Source organism: Aspergillus glaucus (genome assembly GCF_001890805.1).
Source record: "Aspergillus glaucus CBS 516.65 unplaced genomic scaffold ASPGLscaffold_15, whole genome shotgun sequence".
Taxonomy (NCBI): domain Eukaryota; kingdom Fungi; phylum Ascomycota; class Eurotiomycetes; order Eurotiales; family Aspergillaceae; genus Aspergillus; species Aspergillus glaucus.
In genome coordinates this window covers 573-18326 of record NW_019170467.1, presented here as the reverse complement: position 1 = coordinate 18326, position 17754 = coordinate 573, and the positions used below count along the sequence as shown (strand labels likewise).

The following is a 17754-nucleotide window of genomic DNA, read 5'->3' as shown; positions in this document are numbered from 1 at the left end:
TTCAAGATCAAATCCCATATCAAACCCAATCAAATTTACAACAAAGCCTCAGAAGTCTAGCCAAGTAAAGTCTAGCCACGCAGAGCCTTAGAAATAGCCACTAGACCATTCTCAAACTGCCCCAACGTGGGCCACCCAAATCCCAGACGAAAAAAAGTATCAGGCATCTCAAACCAATGACCAGGTCCGACATACGTACCATGTTCCAGCAGCAGCCGCTGATAGAAAGCCTTCGTTCCTCCGATAGGTTCTTCCTTCATATGCGGAAAGCATACAACGCCTCCCTCCGGACGAACCCATTCAAGTAGATCCTCCTTCTCAATCCAAGCCTCCACAATAGCGAGACGCTTCCTCATCTCAGCGTTGGTCGAGGGTAGGATCTCGTCCCTTCGATCTAGTGCCTGTTTGGCGACCCACTCGTCAAACACGCTACCACTAATTGAGATCTGCTCCTTCGCTGCCAGGAACGTCTCTTGAAGCTTGGAGTTTTGTGTGATTAACCATCCAATTCGGATGCCAGGCAGACCGTACGATTTCGAGAGTGAACTGACACTAATGACGTGGTCACCTAGCGTGGCCGCGATAGGCAGCGGGTTAGTGTAGCTGATATCTCTGTATGTCTCATCGACGAGCAGCAAGCAGCCGCTTTGTTTGGTAAGAGCGACGAATTGGTCCAGTGTCTCGCGGGAGATGGCGGTTCCGGTGGGATTGTGTGGGGCGGTAATCGACACAATCTTGCTGTTGGGTTTCAAGGCACGTTGGACTGCCGATATATCGGGTTGAAAACCCGACTCGAGGGTGAGGTCGATGTAAGTAATGTCGCAGCCAATGGCCTTGGGAGTTTCTAGGTTCGTTGCGTAGTTGGGACGCATCACGAGCAGATGGTCGTCTTTGGTGAGCTGCGACGTGGAAATAATAAAGAGGGCACCGGCGGCTCCAGATGTGATGAGGACATCGTCTTTTTGCAGGTCTGAATTGCCGATGATGAGCTCTCGGAGTCTGCCGCCACCCCGATGTTCGTTGTAGAGAAAGGTGAGGTTGGGGATATGCGGTAGATTAAGAGACTCGAGTGTCTGGTCTGTGCATGAGCTCTCCGATAGGTTGTTCTTGATATTGTCGTACCCGTATTCTTCGGGGGATTCGACCTCGATAGGCATGCGAGTAAACTTCATCTTGTTGGTGAGCACGAAGGCAGGCTCTAAAGTATTCCTTCGCGTGATGCAATTTCATGTCACCGAAATTGAGCCCGTCCTATATACAGCAGTACAGAGTTAGTAGTCATTCTGGGGGTGGCTCGACCTTCTTTGCGTGCGGCGGTTCGACTTTCCTCTGCTAACCACAATGTGGGGTAACCCCTCATTCCATCACAACCCTAGATCCTTCCCATTATGCTAGTTGGCTTGGGAGATCTCAACCGTGTGACTCGAGCTTCAGCTGGATATGTTCATTTGTAGGGCGTGTAGATCGGTAGGCGGGGTGTTATGGGCTCAAGTCCTTCTGGATCGATGGCTTATCCAAGCAGGCCGAAGAACTACACCATATTGAACTGCTGTTAAGCATAGTTCTCAACACTCGCGGAACTTCTTGGTCAAACGAGACAGCGTGAAAGGATAATTCAATTAATATACTCCTTCCAGAGGTTGCCGGCTTCCAGGTTCACCTCATGTATATTGTCCCTGAAAGTCCGCGCCAACCAAGCCGGAATCTGCTCAAAAGTATTCACCCAAGCAGAAATGTCGTCTTGTGGTCATGGTCCCTCATTACATTCAGCCGCTTCCAGTCTGGGCGCGGGTACGGGCGTAGAGCATTTCTGCGTCTCGAAGTATCGATTCCTCCCATTGTATTGTAGTAGTATGATTTTGTTCCGGAAACCCTGCGATTTCAACCACACGGCCGTTTGCATTTTCCTGCCGGCGGGGAATGATCGCGGTATCCCCCACCAGCATCGACTTGGGGATATGGCAAGCTTGGCCCACCCATCGGTCCATCAGTTCACTGGTAACTTCTTTACCGTTGCATGTCCACAAATCCACCGTATATTCCTCCAATATCATATAGATCTATCCCAATTGGCCAGGTTCCTGTAATGTACTATGAGATACGCTCAGTAGTTCAGCTACATGACGTTCAAAATAACCATCTTGAATCTTAGCCTTGAAGTATCTCGCATTATCCCTAGGAAAGCAAACAAACAATGGAAGCGGCAATACGATATTTACGCCGCCTCGCTAGCCCCTTATTTCTTTGTCTCTTTCAAATAATGGCAGCATCAACTTTTAACATGGTTCTGTTCCCTGGCTCTGCAAGTCACAGCAACATGACAGTCATATCTCCACCACATAGTACTACAAACAGCAATGCGCAACAAGAATCTCGAATGAACGACTGAAGGGGACCCGATGATCCGGATTGTCCTTACAACTGGCCGAAGTGGAAGCGCATCTACATAACCAGCATTCCAGCATTTATATGCATCAATGTGTTAGCATGCTCCATCAACTCTCGAAATGTATTAGATTCTGACTCATGCAGGTCCTTCGCCTCTTCTGTTTACACATCTGGAGCCAACGACATATCAGAGCATTTTGGGGTACACCACGTAGTATCTCTGCTTGGTCTTTCCCTCTTTCTTTGGGGTCTTGGGCTTGGAGCCATCATCGCGGCACCTGTCAGAGAGTATTATAGTCGCAGGATTGTATATCTAACAACTGTTCCAATATTCGGGTTGTTTATCCTAGGCTCAGGATTAGCACAAAACTTTGCTACTTTGGCCGTCTGTCGCTTCTTCGGCGGCTTCTTTGGGAGCGCAGTGGTTTCAGTAGGTGGAGGCACAAATGCAGATCTCTGGCAGCCTGCTCTAGCGGGTTTTGTCTATTCTTTCTACTTTGTGTCTCCTTTTCTTGGCCCAGCTCCTGGTATGACAGGCTGTACTACTCGTTCTATGGTTTTCCATGCTGACCTCTCCAGGACCTGTCATCGGCGGTTTCGTCAGCGAGAACAAGGACTTCCGTTGGCTCGAATGGGTGTGAGGTGTGGGGTGTTCTGTATGAGATGGCCCCTGAGGATGAATTCCTGCTTGATGGGTATGAATACGTTGATCATTCCTCTGACCTGGTGTTGAGGCCTAGAGAACAGGGCGAGGGCCATTATAACAAATGGTATCTACCGGCAACGATCACGATGTGGTTGGACGGGGCGCAAGAAAAGGCTAGAGAAGGTGGTGGGAAGGAGGCTGTTTTGGTTTATGTGGATGAGAAACGGGTACGGATGGGTCCGCCGAAGGAGGAGTATGTTGGGAGGATGAATCGGGCGATTCGGGAGGCGGAGGAGTTGGAGGTGGATAGGGTTTGGGTGGGGGGGTTTTATGAGGAGGTTTATTCCTGATGTATAGGTATAGTCTATAGTATAGTGATGGATATTAGATTGTGTAGTTAAGACTACAGCATCCGGAAGAGGAAAGTTGCAATGGGTTGAGAAATTCCGATACTTATAAATATATATACACTCTATCTAAACAACTTAGTTATTAGCAAACGGCAACCCAGCTTCCTTCCGAATCGCCCCATAAACAGCTGCAACATCCCCCTTCTCCCCCCTCTCCTTCTTAACCTCCTGTAAGTACCCATCCGTAACCTCCACACTTTTCAACCTCATACCCCCCTCACTAGCCAACGTACTCGCATGGCGCAAATCCTTCCTCGCAAGATCAACCGCGAAAAGAGGCTCCTCGCGTTTGTGGTAGTCTCCCGAGGTCATCCGTTCCGCGTACTTTGCAAATGCGCCGGGGAACATCGCAGCGACCCATTGCTCGTACATCTCCGCGCCCAGGCCGGTCTTCTCGGCTGCGGTGACGCCTTCGGCGAGTGATTCGACCATGTTGAGGATGAATGTGTTGCCGAGGACCTTCATAAGACTCGCGCGGCCGACATCCTCGTTGCCAGTGAGTGGGAGGGTAGCACGCGCAGTAACACCGTCCAGATACGGCCGCGCACGCTCAATTGCCTCTGCAGATCCAGCAGGAACAACAACCAACTGTCCCGCAACAGCCATATTCGGTGCACCAAACACCGGGCATGCGACGAACGCCGCTCCCCGCTGGCTAAGCGCAGCCTGCGTCTTCCTCGAAGTGTCGGGGTGCACGGTCGAGCAGTCGACAAAGGTCTTACCCGAGATATCCAGATCCTTGGCTTCCAGAATGGCAGCGAAGATCTGATCGAGCGCCGGGTCGTCACCGACACAAGTGAAGATTAGGGTTGCGGGGTTCACGGCTTCGGGGGGGGACGAGGCGACGCTGGCTTTGTTGGGGGGAAGAGTCGAGACGAAAGACTCCGCCTTGGAGGTTGTGCGGTTGTAGACGGTCAGAGAGGACTGAGGACCTTTCTCGGCGATGTTTTGGACCATGCCCTATGCGCTTGTCAGTACTTGTACAGAGGTAGGATGTAGGGGTGACGTACTCGGCCGATATTGCCCAGACCGACCCATGCGACGTGTTGGTTGGCCATTATATCTAAGGTGCAATTGGCACAATTGAGTGAGTCGAATGTTATGTGATGATCTATAGCTTCTGGGGAAGAAGACGATGTCTTTTATATCCAATGACGCTGATTTATAAGCCTGGAATTCGTCCGCGATGTTGACTCTTCGGATTTGAGGCTCGGGTTTAAGAGCGGGGAGGAGCGGAGGGATTCCCCGCCCTATACCGGATTGAGATTAGTGTCCGCTGCTAGATATCAAAGTATGACTCTACTGTACCCTAACTATATACAAATCCTTCGGCCTTCGGCATCAACTAAGCCCGAATAGCCGTGAGGTCCTATTCAAAGATGAAGATCAAGATTCCAACAAAACGCTAGAACTCGTTAAGAAAAAGCAACGAAGAACCAATGCATACGCCTTTATGCTAAATGTGCCCCGGGAAGTATAGAATTGACGGAGGAAAGCTTACCAAAGTTTGAATACACCACAATCTCGTTATGCCTGATACTGGCGAATGGCTAGAGTTAATTATGAAATGGTGCGCCGAAGCTTTCCTCGCATACTGATCAGCAGATCTCTCAGAGGCGAGCAACCAACTGGTATCATAAACTTCGCTAGTAGGACCAAGTGACATTGGGAAATCCTACATCGTCAAGCTCTTGTCGAAGGACTTGGACGAGCATACCATCTATGTCAGCCTAGCCCCGGGGAGCCACCAAATGATCCGATGTTGCGCCTTCGTTTGACCTGTCAGAAATTCAAGACAATTTCTGGATATTTGCCTCGCTGAAAGCAACACCTACAAATGTGCCAACCGAGGTAAACAAGGAGACATTTGACAGACCTTTACAATTGAAGAGTGGGAAATGGAGGCTACTTCCTTTAAAATGTGCCCAAGAAAGCGTCTCAAAAAAGGGATCGCCAAGTGACCGTGATGGAATCCATCAGCGCCTTTTCATCAATGCCCACCCGCAATTTAGATGTTTTCTAAATGACAGAATTCGGCATGTTAGCCTCGTATGACTGCGAGTTGATGCAAAATGGTGGCTGGTAAATTAAAGTGGCGCTCTAAAGATCATGTCGTCCACCACCAGCTGGAAACATGCCGTGGTTGTAAGCAGAGGACGCAAAGAACAACTGCTTGACTCATGCCAGAGTCTCACTGACGCCATCTCAAACCATAGAGAACCTACTCCTATTTCTGTCTACAGCTCCGTACCGACCGAAACCATACCCAGCGCTGCAGATGAGATCGAAATAAACCCCAACAAGGCAGTTCCAAAACCGAAACGGGACTCTACTTTTCTTATCATAGAACATTCAAATTCCTCGCTCTTCAATCCTCTTTCATCCCGGGTACGATGCCTTCCGACCCCCATGAGAATGTCGCCGGCACCTGCCACGGCAGGGTTTACGTTCAGCTCGATATGATGATCAGATTCAACGACTTTTAAACAGTGCACTTTCAACCAATGCCAACATAGCATGTGGAATATGACGGCCAGAGAAGAACAAAAGACTTGTTGAATGGGTTATGCGCCAATTACTAAACAGGGATTTTGTTTTATGCTATCTCTCCTAGTATTCTGGAGAGAGTATATATATATTTATCTCATGATTAAGTTGATAAAATTGCCATTTAAGACGAGACAGCGCAAATCGGTTTATATTTTAGTTGGGGAAAATAAAAAGTATAAAAAGTGCTCCCTCCGCAAGATAGTTTCATTAAAACAGGCTACTTCAAAACTATCCATTTATCCATAAACCGATTATTCAAGCTCTGCGTATTGACAATTAAGCATAAGCATAAGCACAATGTACTGTACGAATAAATACACATCCTCCCTCCCCTCAACAAACCCTCAACAACCACGTAAAAAGTACCTCAAAAAGAACCAGAATAACTCTCCCCCGTCCGCGGAAAACTAATCGTCCAAGTATGCCTCGGCTTCACAAACTCCATAATCTTCTCACAAGCCACCACACGACCTTCCTTACCACCCAACTCAGACGCAACCTCCCGCGCGCGCCGTTGCACTTTGATTTTCTGCACACTAGCCAGCATGCGCTTCAACGCCTGTCCGAGTTCGTAGCCCTTGACGGCCGGTGCGTTCTGACGATTACCCCAGACGCCGACGCCTAGGTATTCGACGCGGTGGGCGAAGTCGTATGTGTCTAGCCAGATGGGAAGGACGACCTGGGGGACGCCGGCTTTGATGGCTTCGTAGAAGGTGTTGGCTCCGCCGTGGTGTACAATGCACTCCACGCGTCCGCTCTGTAGGATGCAGATAGGTTCCACGGGCAGCCAAGGCATTATGCGGACGCGTCCTTCACCGATCTCTGTAGACAGACACTCCAACGTCTCTTCTTGCGTGGTGCTCTGCGGCTCAGCACGTGGTAGTTTCCAAAGGACTTGCATATCCGGTCTCGTCTCCAATAACATCTTCAATCCCCTCGCAAACTGTCTCTCCATAGACGGGGTGAACACCACAAGCGAGCCCAGACTAACAAGCACAGTCGGCCGCTGAGCAAGCCAATGCGCCAGATCTGGATGCTCGTCGCAGATAGGGGCGTAGGGTCGCAAGATCGGTCCACAGAGAGTGAATTTGTCAGGCAGGAAGCAGGGAAATTCGCACTCAGCATGGCCGGGAAGGATAACGGCAAGGACTTTCTTGTCGTCCGGATTGATAAACATATCGGGAATGGCGTGATTAATACCGTGGCGTTTGCGCGCTCTCCCAACCTGCTTCAGCTGGGGACTAGACTTGACCGCGGCCAGCAAGCGCAAACCAAGAATAGCATTCGGAAGCATCAGGTTCCACGGCAGCGGATAAGGATATCCAGAGCACAGCCTGTCACCAGTAAGTCAGCACACCATACTCACTCACACAAATCAAAGGGGAAAAAAAAAAAAAAAAAAACATACATAGGAAACTTCCACAACTCCGCCAACTTCGGCTGCGCAGCATGCTCCCTAAACGTATTCGGACTCAAAACCACAAACCTTTCCCCAATCGACCGCACCGCATCCAACGCCGGCCCAAACAACGCATCCACAACAACCAACTCCGGATCAACCTTCTCAATCACACTAACACACTCATCGTATATCGCAACATACTCCTCCCCACTCCACGGCGCGATCACCTTCGCCAACACATCCTTGTACGCCTGGCAGGCAGCCTGGAAGCCCAAACCGTGGAGTTTGAAGGCCTTGCTGGCGTCGAAGATGTGGCATTGCTCGAGAGCTTGTTTCATTGAGAGGCCCGGGAGGATGTGGAAGGTTGCTGGGCGTACTCGGGCGGAGCGCGAGGAGATGGGGAGGAAGGAGATGGCGCGGAGGTTGAGTTGAGAGATGGAGTTGCGGAGGGAGGCGAAGGAGGCGATGTGGATGGTGTAGGTTGGGCGCAGGAGGAATTCGTGGGCGACGGCTAGGCAGACGGAGGCCTGGCCTAGTTCGCTGTTTGTGAGGAAGAGGATGGTGGGCATGGTTATGTTTGCATGGTTGGAGGAGGAAAAAAGAAGGGAAGGTGAGGAGGGCAACAACGATGGAGGTGGGTGTGAAAAATTGATTTGGGAGTGATAACCACAACAAAGGGAAGACAGTGAATAACCAGTTCAATTCACCTGAAAAGTGAATGTCTGCTCATGCCTGTTCACATTAATATTATGCATTATTGTCTATGCGGAAATGTATGTATAAGGATTTCCCACCTTGCCCTATCTATATACACTTTTTTTTTTTTTTTTTTTTTTTTTTTTTTTTTTTCCCCGATACCCAAGATTTGCAAGTCGATCAACGCTGTAGTCTTCGACCACGGCCTTCGTCGTCAACTGACGGGATGATTCGCCTAAAGCAAGTTTATATAAAACAGCCTGGCTGGCGCTGTTGCGCCGTGGTCGTGGTTTAGAACCACGATAAGTTCAACGAGACTTGGCACATGCCAATACGAAAACACTCAAATCTTCGCACGATGACCACTAATAGCAGAATGGCGCGTATTCACCCGATCAATATTATACGGATTCTCCTCATACTGCGTAGCAATAGTCTGTCGCGACACATGAGAACCCGCCCGACTCCTCGTCATCCGTCGCGAAGAAGGCACCGTCGAGAGACTGTCAGCAATAGCACTGTCACTATCGCTGTCACTGCCAGCGTTATTCTCAGTATCATCAGAAATAGCGGTCTTCTCGTTGACTGGTTCTTCGTGTTGGACCTCGGCTTGGTGCTTCATTGTGAGTCGTTGCATGAAGGCGTCTGCTTCGGCGGAGTAGGTGCAGCGCTTGCGGATGCGAGGGCCGTAGACGTAGAAGATAATCGGGAAGGGAATACAGGCCACAGTAAGGAAGGCTGGGATGCACGTCGCCCAATGGATGCCCAGGTTGTGGTACATGTAGGTTGTGAAAAGGGGAAAGACAGCGCCGAATAGTGACCGCAGAGCTGAGTTGGCCGCCAAGACAGAGGCAGCGAAGATCGTGTACGAGTCCACCAGATAGTTCATGACTCCCAGGAAGACCAACACCATACCGAAACCAAACGGAGCTCCAGCTGCGACGGAACACAGCCAGTGGATAGACGGAGAATTGGTCCAGGCGAACCAGAACAGCCCGATCGGCAGAGCAATAGCTCCCACAATACCAATTGGCAGACGCATCTCCGGAGGAAGACGCCCGGTGGTCTGACGCGCTAGCTTGGTGTACTTCAGGTTATCAATGAGGGTATAGGTGAATGCAATCATCATTCCCACCAGGACGCCAACGAAAGCCAACCCCCCGATTCCTTGACTCCAGCCACGCACTTCTTGGAAGACGATCGGATAGGCGGCGAACAACATGTACAGAGTACCATAGATAATGGCCATGTAGATACTGGACAAGAGCACAATAGGCTCACGGAACAGCAGGATCCATGGCCGAGAGAGCGATGTCTTCAACATCTGGACTGTCGACACGCTACCTCGGTCGATATCGAGTCGGCTCTGGTAGACTTTGCCAGTTACCTCAGAGAGCTTCTCCGCTCGCCGGCGCAGCAGGACGGGCGCATATGTCTCGGGTAGGCAGAAGGTAATGACCAGCCATATAACACCCGTGAAAGCCGCCAACAGGCCTAGAACCCAGCGCCAGCCTGCTGCTTCACCAAGGAAACCTCCAATGATGGGACCTGATCCATGTCAGCAATGTCTTCACACTTCAACTTAGGGTCTAATAAAGTAGAAACATACCCAAACAAGGACCCAAAAACGGCGCCGCAGAATACATGCTAACCGCAATCCCCCGTTCCGACGACGCGAACATATCCGCAATAGTACCACCAGAATTACCAAACGGCGAAGAACCAAAGAAACCACCGAAAAACCGCAGAATAACCAAAGTCTGAATATTCTGCGAACCACAAGCACCAGCATTAAACGCCGTCAGTAACCCATAGGTCATCACAAAGATACTCCTCCTCCCAAAAGTCTCACTCAACGGCGCCCAAATAAGAGGTCCAAAAGCAAACCCAAGCACGAACAGCGACACACCCAAGATGGCGATTTCCTCCGATGTATTGAAATCCGCCATAATCTGGGAGATGCCTCCCGAATACGCAGACGACACCAGCGACACTGCCAGCGTGATAAAGGAAGCCAGGAACGTGATAGACCATTTCTTGGCGTACCTCCAGTTCATGGGGTTACGCGGGTCTTGGGGGATCCAAGAGACGGCATATGGATCCTCTGGTGTGCCGGATCCATCGTAGGGGAAGTTGATGACCTCGTTGGTCACGATCTTTTGGTCCCAGACTGTGCGCCAGAAGGGAATTTTGGAGGGCCCGGGTGCCTCGCCCGTGGGCTCCGTTGTCATGTTTATGATAACTGAGCATGGGTCAGCTTGATGTTCCAATTCTGGTAGTAAAGATCGACAGACTTGATGTTCTACTCCGCAGGACATACACTGCCCGATACAACAAGTTCACCCGATTGCGGTAAAAATCTCAATAATTGGGAAGATTGACAGAGGGGAAACTCAGAATAAGAGGGAAGTGGGAAACGACAAAGCTGATGTTGACGTTTCACCATTACACAAAAAAAAAAAAAAAAAAAAAAAAAAAAAAAAAAAATAGAAAAAGAAAAAAGGCAGCCGAGTTGAACCTCGGTTTGGAATGCAAAATAATCACCGAATGGATTGTTTATTAAATACCGGCAACGAACTTCCGAATTAGTGGAATCTCAGTCTCTGTCTTCCCCTGATACTCTAGACTAGTGTTATCAATAAGTGACCTGTAAGGGAGAGAAAAACAAGGATAATGTCAAATATTCCTTTATAACAAATCATGGGGGCTGATAAGCAATAATGTTTACATAGTCTGCGTGCATCGACCTTGCATTCCTAACACGCCAACCCAACGACTCACCAGTTGTCCCAGAACAAGATTTTTGCAAACTCAACGCAGACTTATGCACAAGCAGAGTGATCATTATGCAATTATGCGACCTCATCCAAACCGCATACATAGTACTTTACTCTGTAGCCAGCGAGATCTGACAGCCGATCGGCTATCGGAGGTGATGTTCTAGTCATGGTCACGGCGCGGTGTTGCTCGTCTAGAAATTTTGAGCATATATAATTTCCCCCGAAGTACTCCCGCTGGCCATCGGAATCGGAAAATTGATATGGATATTCGACAGATCTGAGATCACATTCGCGTTTGTCTAGACCCGGATTGGTAACTAGACGATCATCTCGAGAACAAAATCGCGAGATCTTCTCATGCCCGGTTCTAAACGTGACTGTAGTAGTGAAACATGCCGTCATCGTAAGCCTGGTATAACCGTTCATTCACATCCATGGCCGCGTTTGCCGGTAACAAGCCACGAGGATCAAGGATGACGGGATTTGCAACAGCGTTCGCGATGCAGGTCTGTCACCATCTGCGTTTGCGTGATGATAGCGATCATTTCCCCGCTATTCGACCTTGTAGGGCACTGTAACAGTAGGACGACGGTACACGGTAGGTGGTGCTGTGTTTTGTATCCGTACTCAACTGCTACCGCAGGATGGTTAGTGTCTTCATGATAAAAGTCACTATACATTCTCCATTACACCGTATGGACGGCAAATAAATACCAAGATTTATCTCTTGGCTTCAATTTCTTCAGCCCAACATTGCTGTCCAGTACCGGACATCCTTACAATATCTATAGATGCAAAGGACAGAGAATGTGCAAGTCTGATTGATGTATCAACAACTACATAATAGCATAGCATGATAAAGACGCAAGTAAATATCCGTAATATGCAATCATTGCTAAACAACATGCACCATAAAACCCACCACCTGGAAAATACCAAAGACAAAAAATAAAAATAAACATCCCAGATGGCAACAATGAAGTAAGTATATCGTATCACCTCCGTAGGTGGGTATCATCGAACCTTCAAGACCAAGAAGATCCGCTATTCGAAAAAAAAAGGAGAAAAAAAGAGTCGCCAAGTTGAATGAAACACGCCCACCGACCAATCTAACTCCGCAATTTGATTATTGCATGCACGCGAAGACGCCACGCCATGGCTAAGAAACGCATTATATGAATGGGTACTAACTCCCGAGGGGATCCGCTGATGTTTTGACGGACCTAGACGCTTGAACGTTGAGCAGTCGTCTGAAATCATTAGATAATTGTCGTATAGAACAAGAGGAGAAATTTTCCGTAAGCGTCCAACTCCGTCTATCATGGAGCGTCGGGCATCATTTGATCGTCATCGCTGTTCAGGGCCACGTCAGGTGGAGGTGCCGAGTAAAGCGTTCTCTGCCTGTTCGTGCTCTCTACAAGCCCGTCGCTATTGTCCATTGTTGAAGAACAGATACCTGGCGTACTAGAGACGCTTTCGACAATCACGGAATCTTCCCCACTGTCCTCCGGAGGCGGCGAGAAGGTCCAGATCTAGAATCATCGTCAGCTATCCGTCTGCAATCCCACTTGAATGGTTATAAAACGTACCTCCATCACGGTGCGACCACCTCGGTTAATCATGATCACAGCCTTATCCTCTTCAAACGCAATGCGCCAGACATCCTGTGCAGGCGCGGATAGTTCACGTAGCAGTTGACTGGTTTCCAGACTCCAAATCCGGACCCGGCCATCGCTACCACCACTCACAATACGGTTGCTATCGAATTGAAGACTCGTCACGCTGTTGTCGTGAGCGGCTAAGCGATGGATAGGGGCCATCTTAGTCAATGACCAGACCCGGATCGAGCCGTCGGAGCCTCCAGTCACCAGTGTATCGCCCTGCATCTGCAACTGCCCAACCAAAGATGTATGCCCCTGTAGGATGGCATGGCACTGGCCTGTGTGCGGATCCCATACGCGAACGCTCGTGTCAAGACTTCCCGTTGCGATCCGTTTTCCGTCAAAGGCAATTGCGTAGATCTGACTAAAATGGCCGGTCAGGGTACGCTGGCATCGTCCTTCGGAAATGCTCCAAATTCTCGCGGTCGTATCGTAACTGCCAGAAACAACGGTATCCCCATGAATTGCAAGGCAGCGGACACTAGCCTGATGGCCAACCAGGACATTCCGGCATATACCCGTCGCTAAATCCCATATCCGCAGCGTCGAATCTCTGGACCCTGAGATTGCTGTCTTTGAGTCCGACATCTGCAAGCAACGGACGGTCGATGTATGGCCACGTAGTAAATGAAGGCTCTCCCTATATAGAAAATCGGGTTCGTTAGTCATTTCCTCCCGCTAAGGTCTCCCATGTTTCTGCCTTACCCAGTTGCCATGTTCCAAACTCTAACTTCGCGGTCACAACCACCGCTAACCAGAATGTCATCCCATGGAACCATCGTCCATACACCCATCACGTGGCCCTGTAGGGTTCTATGGTTGTTTCCGTTGGTATCGTACACATGGATCTTAGCGTTATCCATGGCGAAGATAATGTATTTTGGCGTCAAGTGTAGAGTCGTGACCACGCCTAGATCGGGCGTGACATGTTGCGTACATCTCCCGCCTTTATTCCACGCAGACTCAACCATATACTTTTGTTTGAAATGAGACCGGTAGGACGCTGGTCGGGGACGGCGCTTTCGAGACGGAGCGCTACTCGACAAGGATGCCACGGGCCAGTTTCCGGAGAGGGTATGGGACAAATCATGAGAAGTATCGGACAAGCTAGATCTTTCTCGCAGCTCGTTGAACGAGCGTGCTTTCGAAGTCGTCTGTAGGGGCTGGCTATGAAAAGGGTCGACAAAGCTCTGGCCATCCTCGGAAAATCGCCGGTACATATACGCATGCTTTTCACAGAGGTTCTTCCATGTGATGTCATCACTCAACAGTTCCCGCCAGTGTCTCGATACTTGGGATGCTCTTGCGAGGGTCTGAGGATCGTCGATGAAAGAGAGTACCTAGACCAAGGAAGAAGAGTCGAGTCAGCGCACCTGAACATCCCACAACAATGAACAGCCTTACCCTTAAGCATAACTCATTCGGAAACACCATAAACGGATCCTTTCTCAACCGCGGACTGACAAAGCTCGAAACGAAACTGAGTTGCTTGCTATCGCAGAGACCCAATATGCCCATCAAAAACTTTTGTTTCTTCGCATTCGGCAGGGAGGAGAAATGCATGCGAGCATTAACCAGAAACGCGTCATCTTCATCATCAGCAGCAGACGACTGCCAGTTTAGGGGTCGCTGATGAGGCGTCGGACTAGGCGCAGGTGTAGGAGGCGATGCCGGTGCGGACGGTAGGAGGTTTGGAGGGATCGAAGTAACGGTCTTGTTTCGACTGCTGTGGTTGTGGTTGTGATCACTGCCACCGCTGCTGGACAACGCCACCGGCCTCGAGAGACCGGATACCGAATCCCTGCCTGCAGAAGATCGGGGTTGCGCAGTCGCAAACTGCTCAGACACACTCCGGGGATGCATCTCACTGACTGACCGGGATCAGCGAAGAAAGGCTGGAGAAAAGGATCTATGGAATGCTGTGACGTCGGAAAGGCTGGCTGGTCTTTTTTTTAAGTCCGAGTGTCGGAGTGCCCAAGGAACCAGTAAAAGAAGAAAAAAACCACCGCCCAACCTTTTTGAAGGTTTATCGAAATAACCTCGTATAACCCTTTCTGGGCCTGATCTCAGTCATAGAGAAGTATGACGAAGAAACCGAGGAGGAAGAGGGGGGTAAGAGCGAGGAATGCTGTCCGGGGAGGCGGGTTGTCGGATGCAGTCTTCGAGGTAGTCGGGACGGTCGGGCGAGAAACGAATGGTCAGGGGGTTGACAAGGTGGAAAAGAACACGATGAAGATTAGAAAGTGGAAGGGGTCAGTATAGAATTTGAGAAAGAGAGAACAAATTACAATAAAAAAGAAAAGACAAGAGGGTAGATTGAAAGGACAGAGAAGCCGATCGAGGGCCGAGAGAGAGTAGTAGCAGTAGTAGCCGTAGCGGTAGTAGTACTTGTAGTAAGAACAACACAGGGCAGTCTCGATCACGAGAGGGGAGGTCAGGTGCCAGCACGGGGCCCCAGTACTTTTAACAACATCATTTACAAGTACTCCATATTATATGGCCATTTTCATTCACTGTCTCTTTTGACCTGTCAGTGAAAGAGAAAAAGCAAAAGAAAAAAAAAAAAAAAAAAGCTACATTATTATTCTCCTCCCACTAAACCACATTAAAGCAGTGGCGCGTTTCTACAGAGGCCATCAAGAAGGCAAAGGCAATGTCTTTCGTCAAGAGGCAAGATGCAAGATGCATAAAGTTGCCTCTTTTTTAATAGGAGAAAATAGAGAAAATATTGAACATGTCTTGATACCTCAGGCTCTTCTATCTCGACTCGATATGGAGTATAGTCGGCTTCAGAACCAACCATCACCCCCGGTATACAGTCGACTCCGGCGCAAAGGATAATTCAACCCGGATCTTTCCACGGCAGATACACTTTGCCCCGATACCCTGGGACTGAATTCTCGAGACGCCGGGTTGAACCATGGGTCACCAGCTGGTCCCCGATCGATGATTCGAGACTGACGAAGTGCTTCATCATCACTCGGTGGCTTCAGTTATACAGAACACATTTTTATTCTCCCAAATACAACAAAAAATACATAATTCGCAACAGATCTCTCCTCCATAGAAAATCGTGGATATAGAAATCAAACTAGACTCCGGTATCTAAACAAAAAGGTATTAAGCCATAAATAAACCACAGAAAATAAATAGGCAAAAAAAAAAAAAGACCAAGAGGTCAAGAGAAGAAAGATAACAAGAGATGTCAGTGAGCATGGCCGATCTGGAGGAACAGCGGCAAGATCATGCCAATGACAGATGCGATCAAGTCTCTCATCGACTTGTCTGATTTGAGCGGAATGTCCCTCGGGTCTCCATATCCATTAACGTGCACCTCGCGCGACGAGGAGTTCGGGCTGTTCTCCTGCATTGTATGCATCGCAACATACCTACATCTTGTTAGCCACTAGATCACTAGCAAAGGCATGTTGGGAAACTTACAAGAATGTACCACCGGAAAAGAGAAGCAGCATCCCAGTTCGCCATTGGGTGCCTGTTGTATCCCCACTGGTTCCCGAGCCCATCAGGTGCACAAACAAAAAGGTCGCAAGGGCACCCACGGGGGCTGCCAGACTGAAAACCAACAAGTGTGCCCTCGCAGCACGGCTGGAAAGCCCTTGCTTTAGCAATATAGATGTAAGCCCAAACGACGCAGGTGCCTTGTGAACCATAATCGCCAGGAAAATAATAAAGCTCAGCCCCGTGTCTGAAGTCGACGCACCCAGCGCAATTCCATCAGCAGCTGCATGGATGACGAGACCGGTGGTGGTTGCGAAACTGTGACTGCGTCTGGGAGAGGTTGCGGCGTCCAGTAATCCACCCTCCCGTGAAGGCGAAGATGTTCGCCGCAATCCTGACCCCAAATTGTCCAAAGAGATGTGATATGGTGGCCTCTGTTGCTTTGAAGTAGACGCGAATTCAGGCAGTTTATCGACCATGTACATCAAGATGAAGCCGCTGACGAGGGCAACGCCAATCCAAGCATGGGGCGAACTCTCTTCGTCGTGATCTTCATCCGCCTTGTCCTGAGATGTATCCTCCTTTCTTCCATGCAGACCGTGATACTCGTCGTTGTGTGTAACATACACCGCACCTTCTGGTGCAGAGGATAGTCCCGATAATGCGAGAGATGAACGAGGAAGAATGGGGTCCTCTGATTGCGAATCAACCGTCGCAGCCACGACCGGAGCCTCCTGCTGCCAATTCACCCCCAAGTCCCGTGCACTGATGTCTTTCCGGCCACTGTGCGATTTCGCACTGTAAAGGGTGTCGACTCCTTCGGGAATGATCACTATCAATGATGTTCCAACCAAAACTCCCATGCCAACCGAGGATATTAATCGCAATTGAGAAGCGGAAAGCGCAAATGCCAATGGTAATGAGCCGACGACAAAGGATCTATAAGTAGAGAGATCTGTTAGTTCGCCGTTTCCATGTCGTATGAAGATCCAGGATTTTGGCAACTCACGTAATTGCCATCACAATGCTCAGGGCGAGCAATGTGAAAAGTCCCTCCATAATGGCCTCTTGTCCCTAGAGTTCGACACTCGCAACTAACTCTACAGACCTTCAATCATGGTGCCAAACCACCGTGTATTGTTGTGTTCGCGTGGGACTTCTCCCGGAGGTAGCGAAGCGGAGTTGTGCGTGCTAGATCCGACGGGATAGGTGGGAGTAGTTACGAAGAAAGGATTCCAGCGTGTTTATCCGGGACGAGGCACGAATGGGAGGTCTGACCGCGGTCGTTGCAATGGTGGTCGAGGTGGTGATGGTGGTTAGGGACAGAATTGCGATCCGACACAGTCGGAGAAGGGTAATTAAGTAAGGCACCGGCTCCATTCGCCGCCCCACGCGGGCACCCAGGAAAACCGTCAGGGGAACCATCAACGTCTTACATGGAATTCATTTGGTATTTCTTCCCATGGGTATCTTGGATATGACTAGAGTGTAAGGGTAAGATGGACTCCTATCTCTTAGGGACTGTATAGTTAGCGATATCCGACCGGCCTTCAGACGAATATCTAGTTTCGGAAACCGACCACTTGACCAGGTCAAAGAACAGAATCCTTACACAATGTCGAATGATACCAAATTCATATATGGTCAACTGTGCTTGTCCAATGATTTCAAGGGGATGTGCGACACCTTCGCGCGCTGCCAATCAGAAGTCCGACATACGAATGCCTGCCCCCCCCAATGCTGACAGTATTTCGAGTTCGAA

At 49.5% G+C, this 17754-nt stretch overlaps 6 protein-coding genes across 6 annotated transcripts; 1 reads left to right on the top strand and 5 right to left on the bottom strand.

Annotated features, from left to right (window-relative positions):
• Positions 1-13: 13 nt before the first annotated feature.
• On the bottom strand, positions 14-1157 carry ASPGLDRAFT_174679 (uncharacterized protein; the record flags this gene model as incomplete). Its single annotated transcript, XM_022542828.1, has 1 exon — positions 14-1157. One exon carries the CDS (start codon positions 1155-1157, stop codon positions 72-74), a length of 1086 nt encoding a protein of 361 aa, XP_022398987.1. The 3' UTR covers positions 14-71.
• Positions 1158-3051: 1894 nt separating this feature from the next.
• On the top strand, positions 3052-3384 carry ASPGLDRAFT_37041 (uncharacterized protein; the record flags this gene model as incomplete). The annotated part of the gene is made up of 1 exon (XM_022544772.1): positions 3052-3384. The coding sequence occupies one exon, from the start codon at positions 3052-3054 to the stop codon at positions 3382-3384; it is 333 nt and encodes a 110-aa protein (XP_022398986.1).
• Positions 3385-3443: 59 nt separating this feature from the next.
• ASPGLDRAFT_75506 (uncharacterized protein) lies at positions 3444-8245 on the bottom strand. Its single transcript, XM_022549801.1, has 4 exons — positions 7403-8245; positions 6451-7328; positions 4455-4507; positions 3444-4404 (listed from the first exon to the last, which is right to left on the bottom strand). The coding sequence occupies exons 1-4, from the start codon at positions 7963-7965 to the stop codon at positions 3520-3522; spliced, it is 2379 nt and encodes a 792-aa protein (XP_022398985.1). The 5' UTR covers positions 7966-8245; the 3' UTR covers positions 3444-3519.
• Positions 8245-10472, bottom strand: ASPGLDRAFT_75505 (MFS transporter). The gene is made up of 3 exons (XM_022549800.1): positions 10387-10472; positions 9702-10334; positions 8245-9640 (listed from the first exon to the last, which is right to left on the bottom strand). The coding sequence occupies exons 2-3, from the start codon at positions 10321-10323 to the stop codon at positions 8436-8438; spliced, it is 1827 nt and encodes a 608-aa protein (XP_022398984.1). The 5' UTR covers positions 10324-10334; positions 10387-10472; the 3' UTR covers positions 8245-8435.
• A 1512-nt stretch (positions 10473-11984) lies between these two features.
• ASPGLDRAFT_520832 (F-box/WD repeat-containing protein) lies at positions 11985-14541 on the bottom strand. The gene is made up of 4 exons (XM_022547669.1): positions 13938-14541; positions 13239-13873; positions 12462-13173; positions 11985-12404 (listed from the first exon to the last, which is right to left on the bottom strand). Exons 1-4 carry the CDS (start codon positions 14394-14396, stop codon positions 12192-12194), a joined length of 2019 nt encoding a protein of 672 aa, XP_022398983.1. The 5' UTR covers positions 14397-14541; the 3' UTR covers positions 11985-12191.
• Positions 14542-15688: 1147 nt separating this feature from the next.
• Positions 15689-17310, bottom strand: ASPGLDRAFT_152804 (Mn(2+) transporter ATX2). Its single transcript, XM_022542312.1, has 3 exons — positions 17002-17310; positions 15975-16931; positions 15689-15922 (listed from the first exon to the last, which is right to left on the bottom strand). The coding sequence occupies exons 1-3, from the start codon at positions 17049-17051 to the stop codon at positions 15739-15741; spliced, it is 1191 nt and encodes a 396-aa protein (XP_022398982.1). The 5' UTR covers positions 17052-17310; the 3' UTR covers positions 15689-15738.
• Positions 17311-17754: the final 444 nt, after the last annotated feature.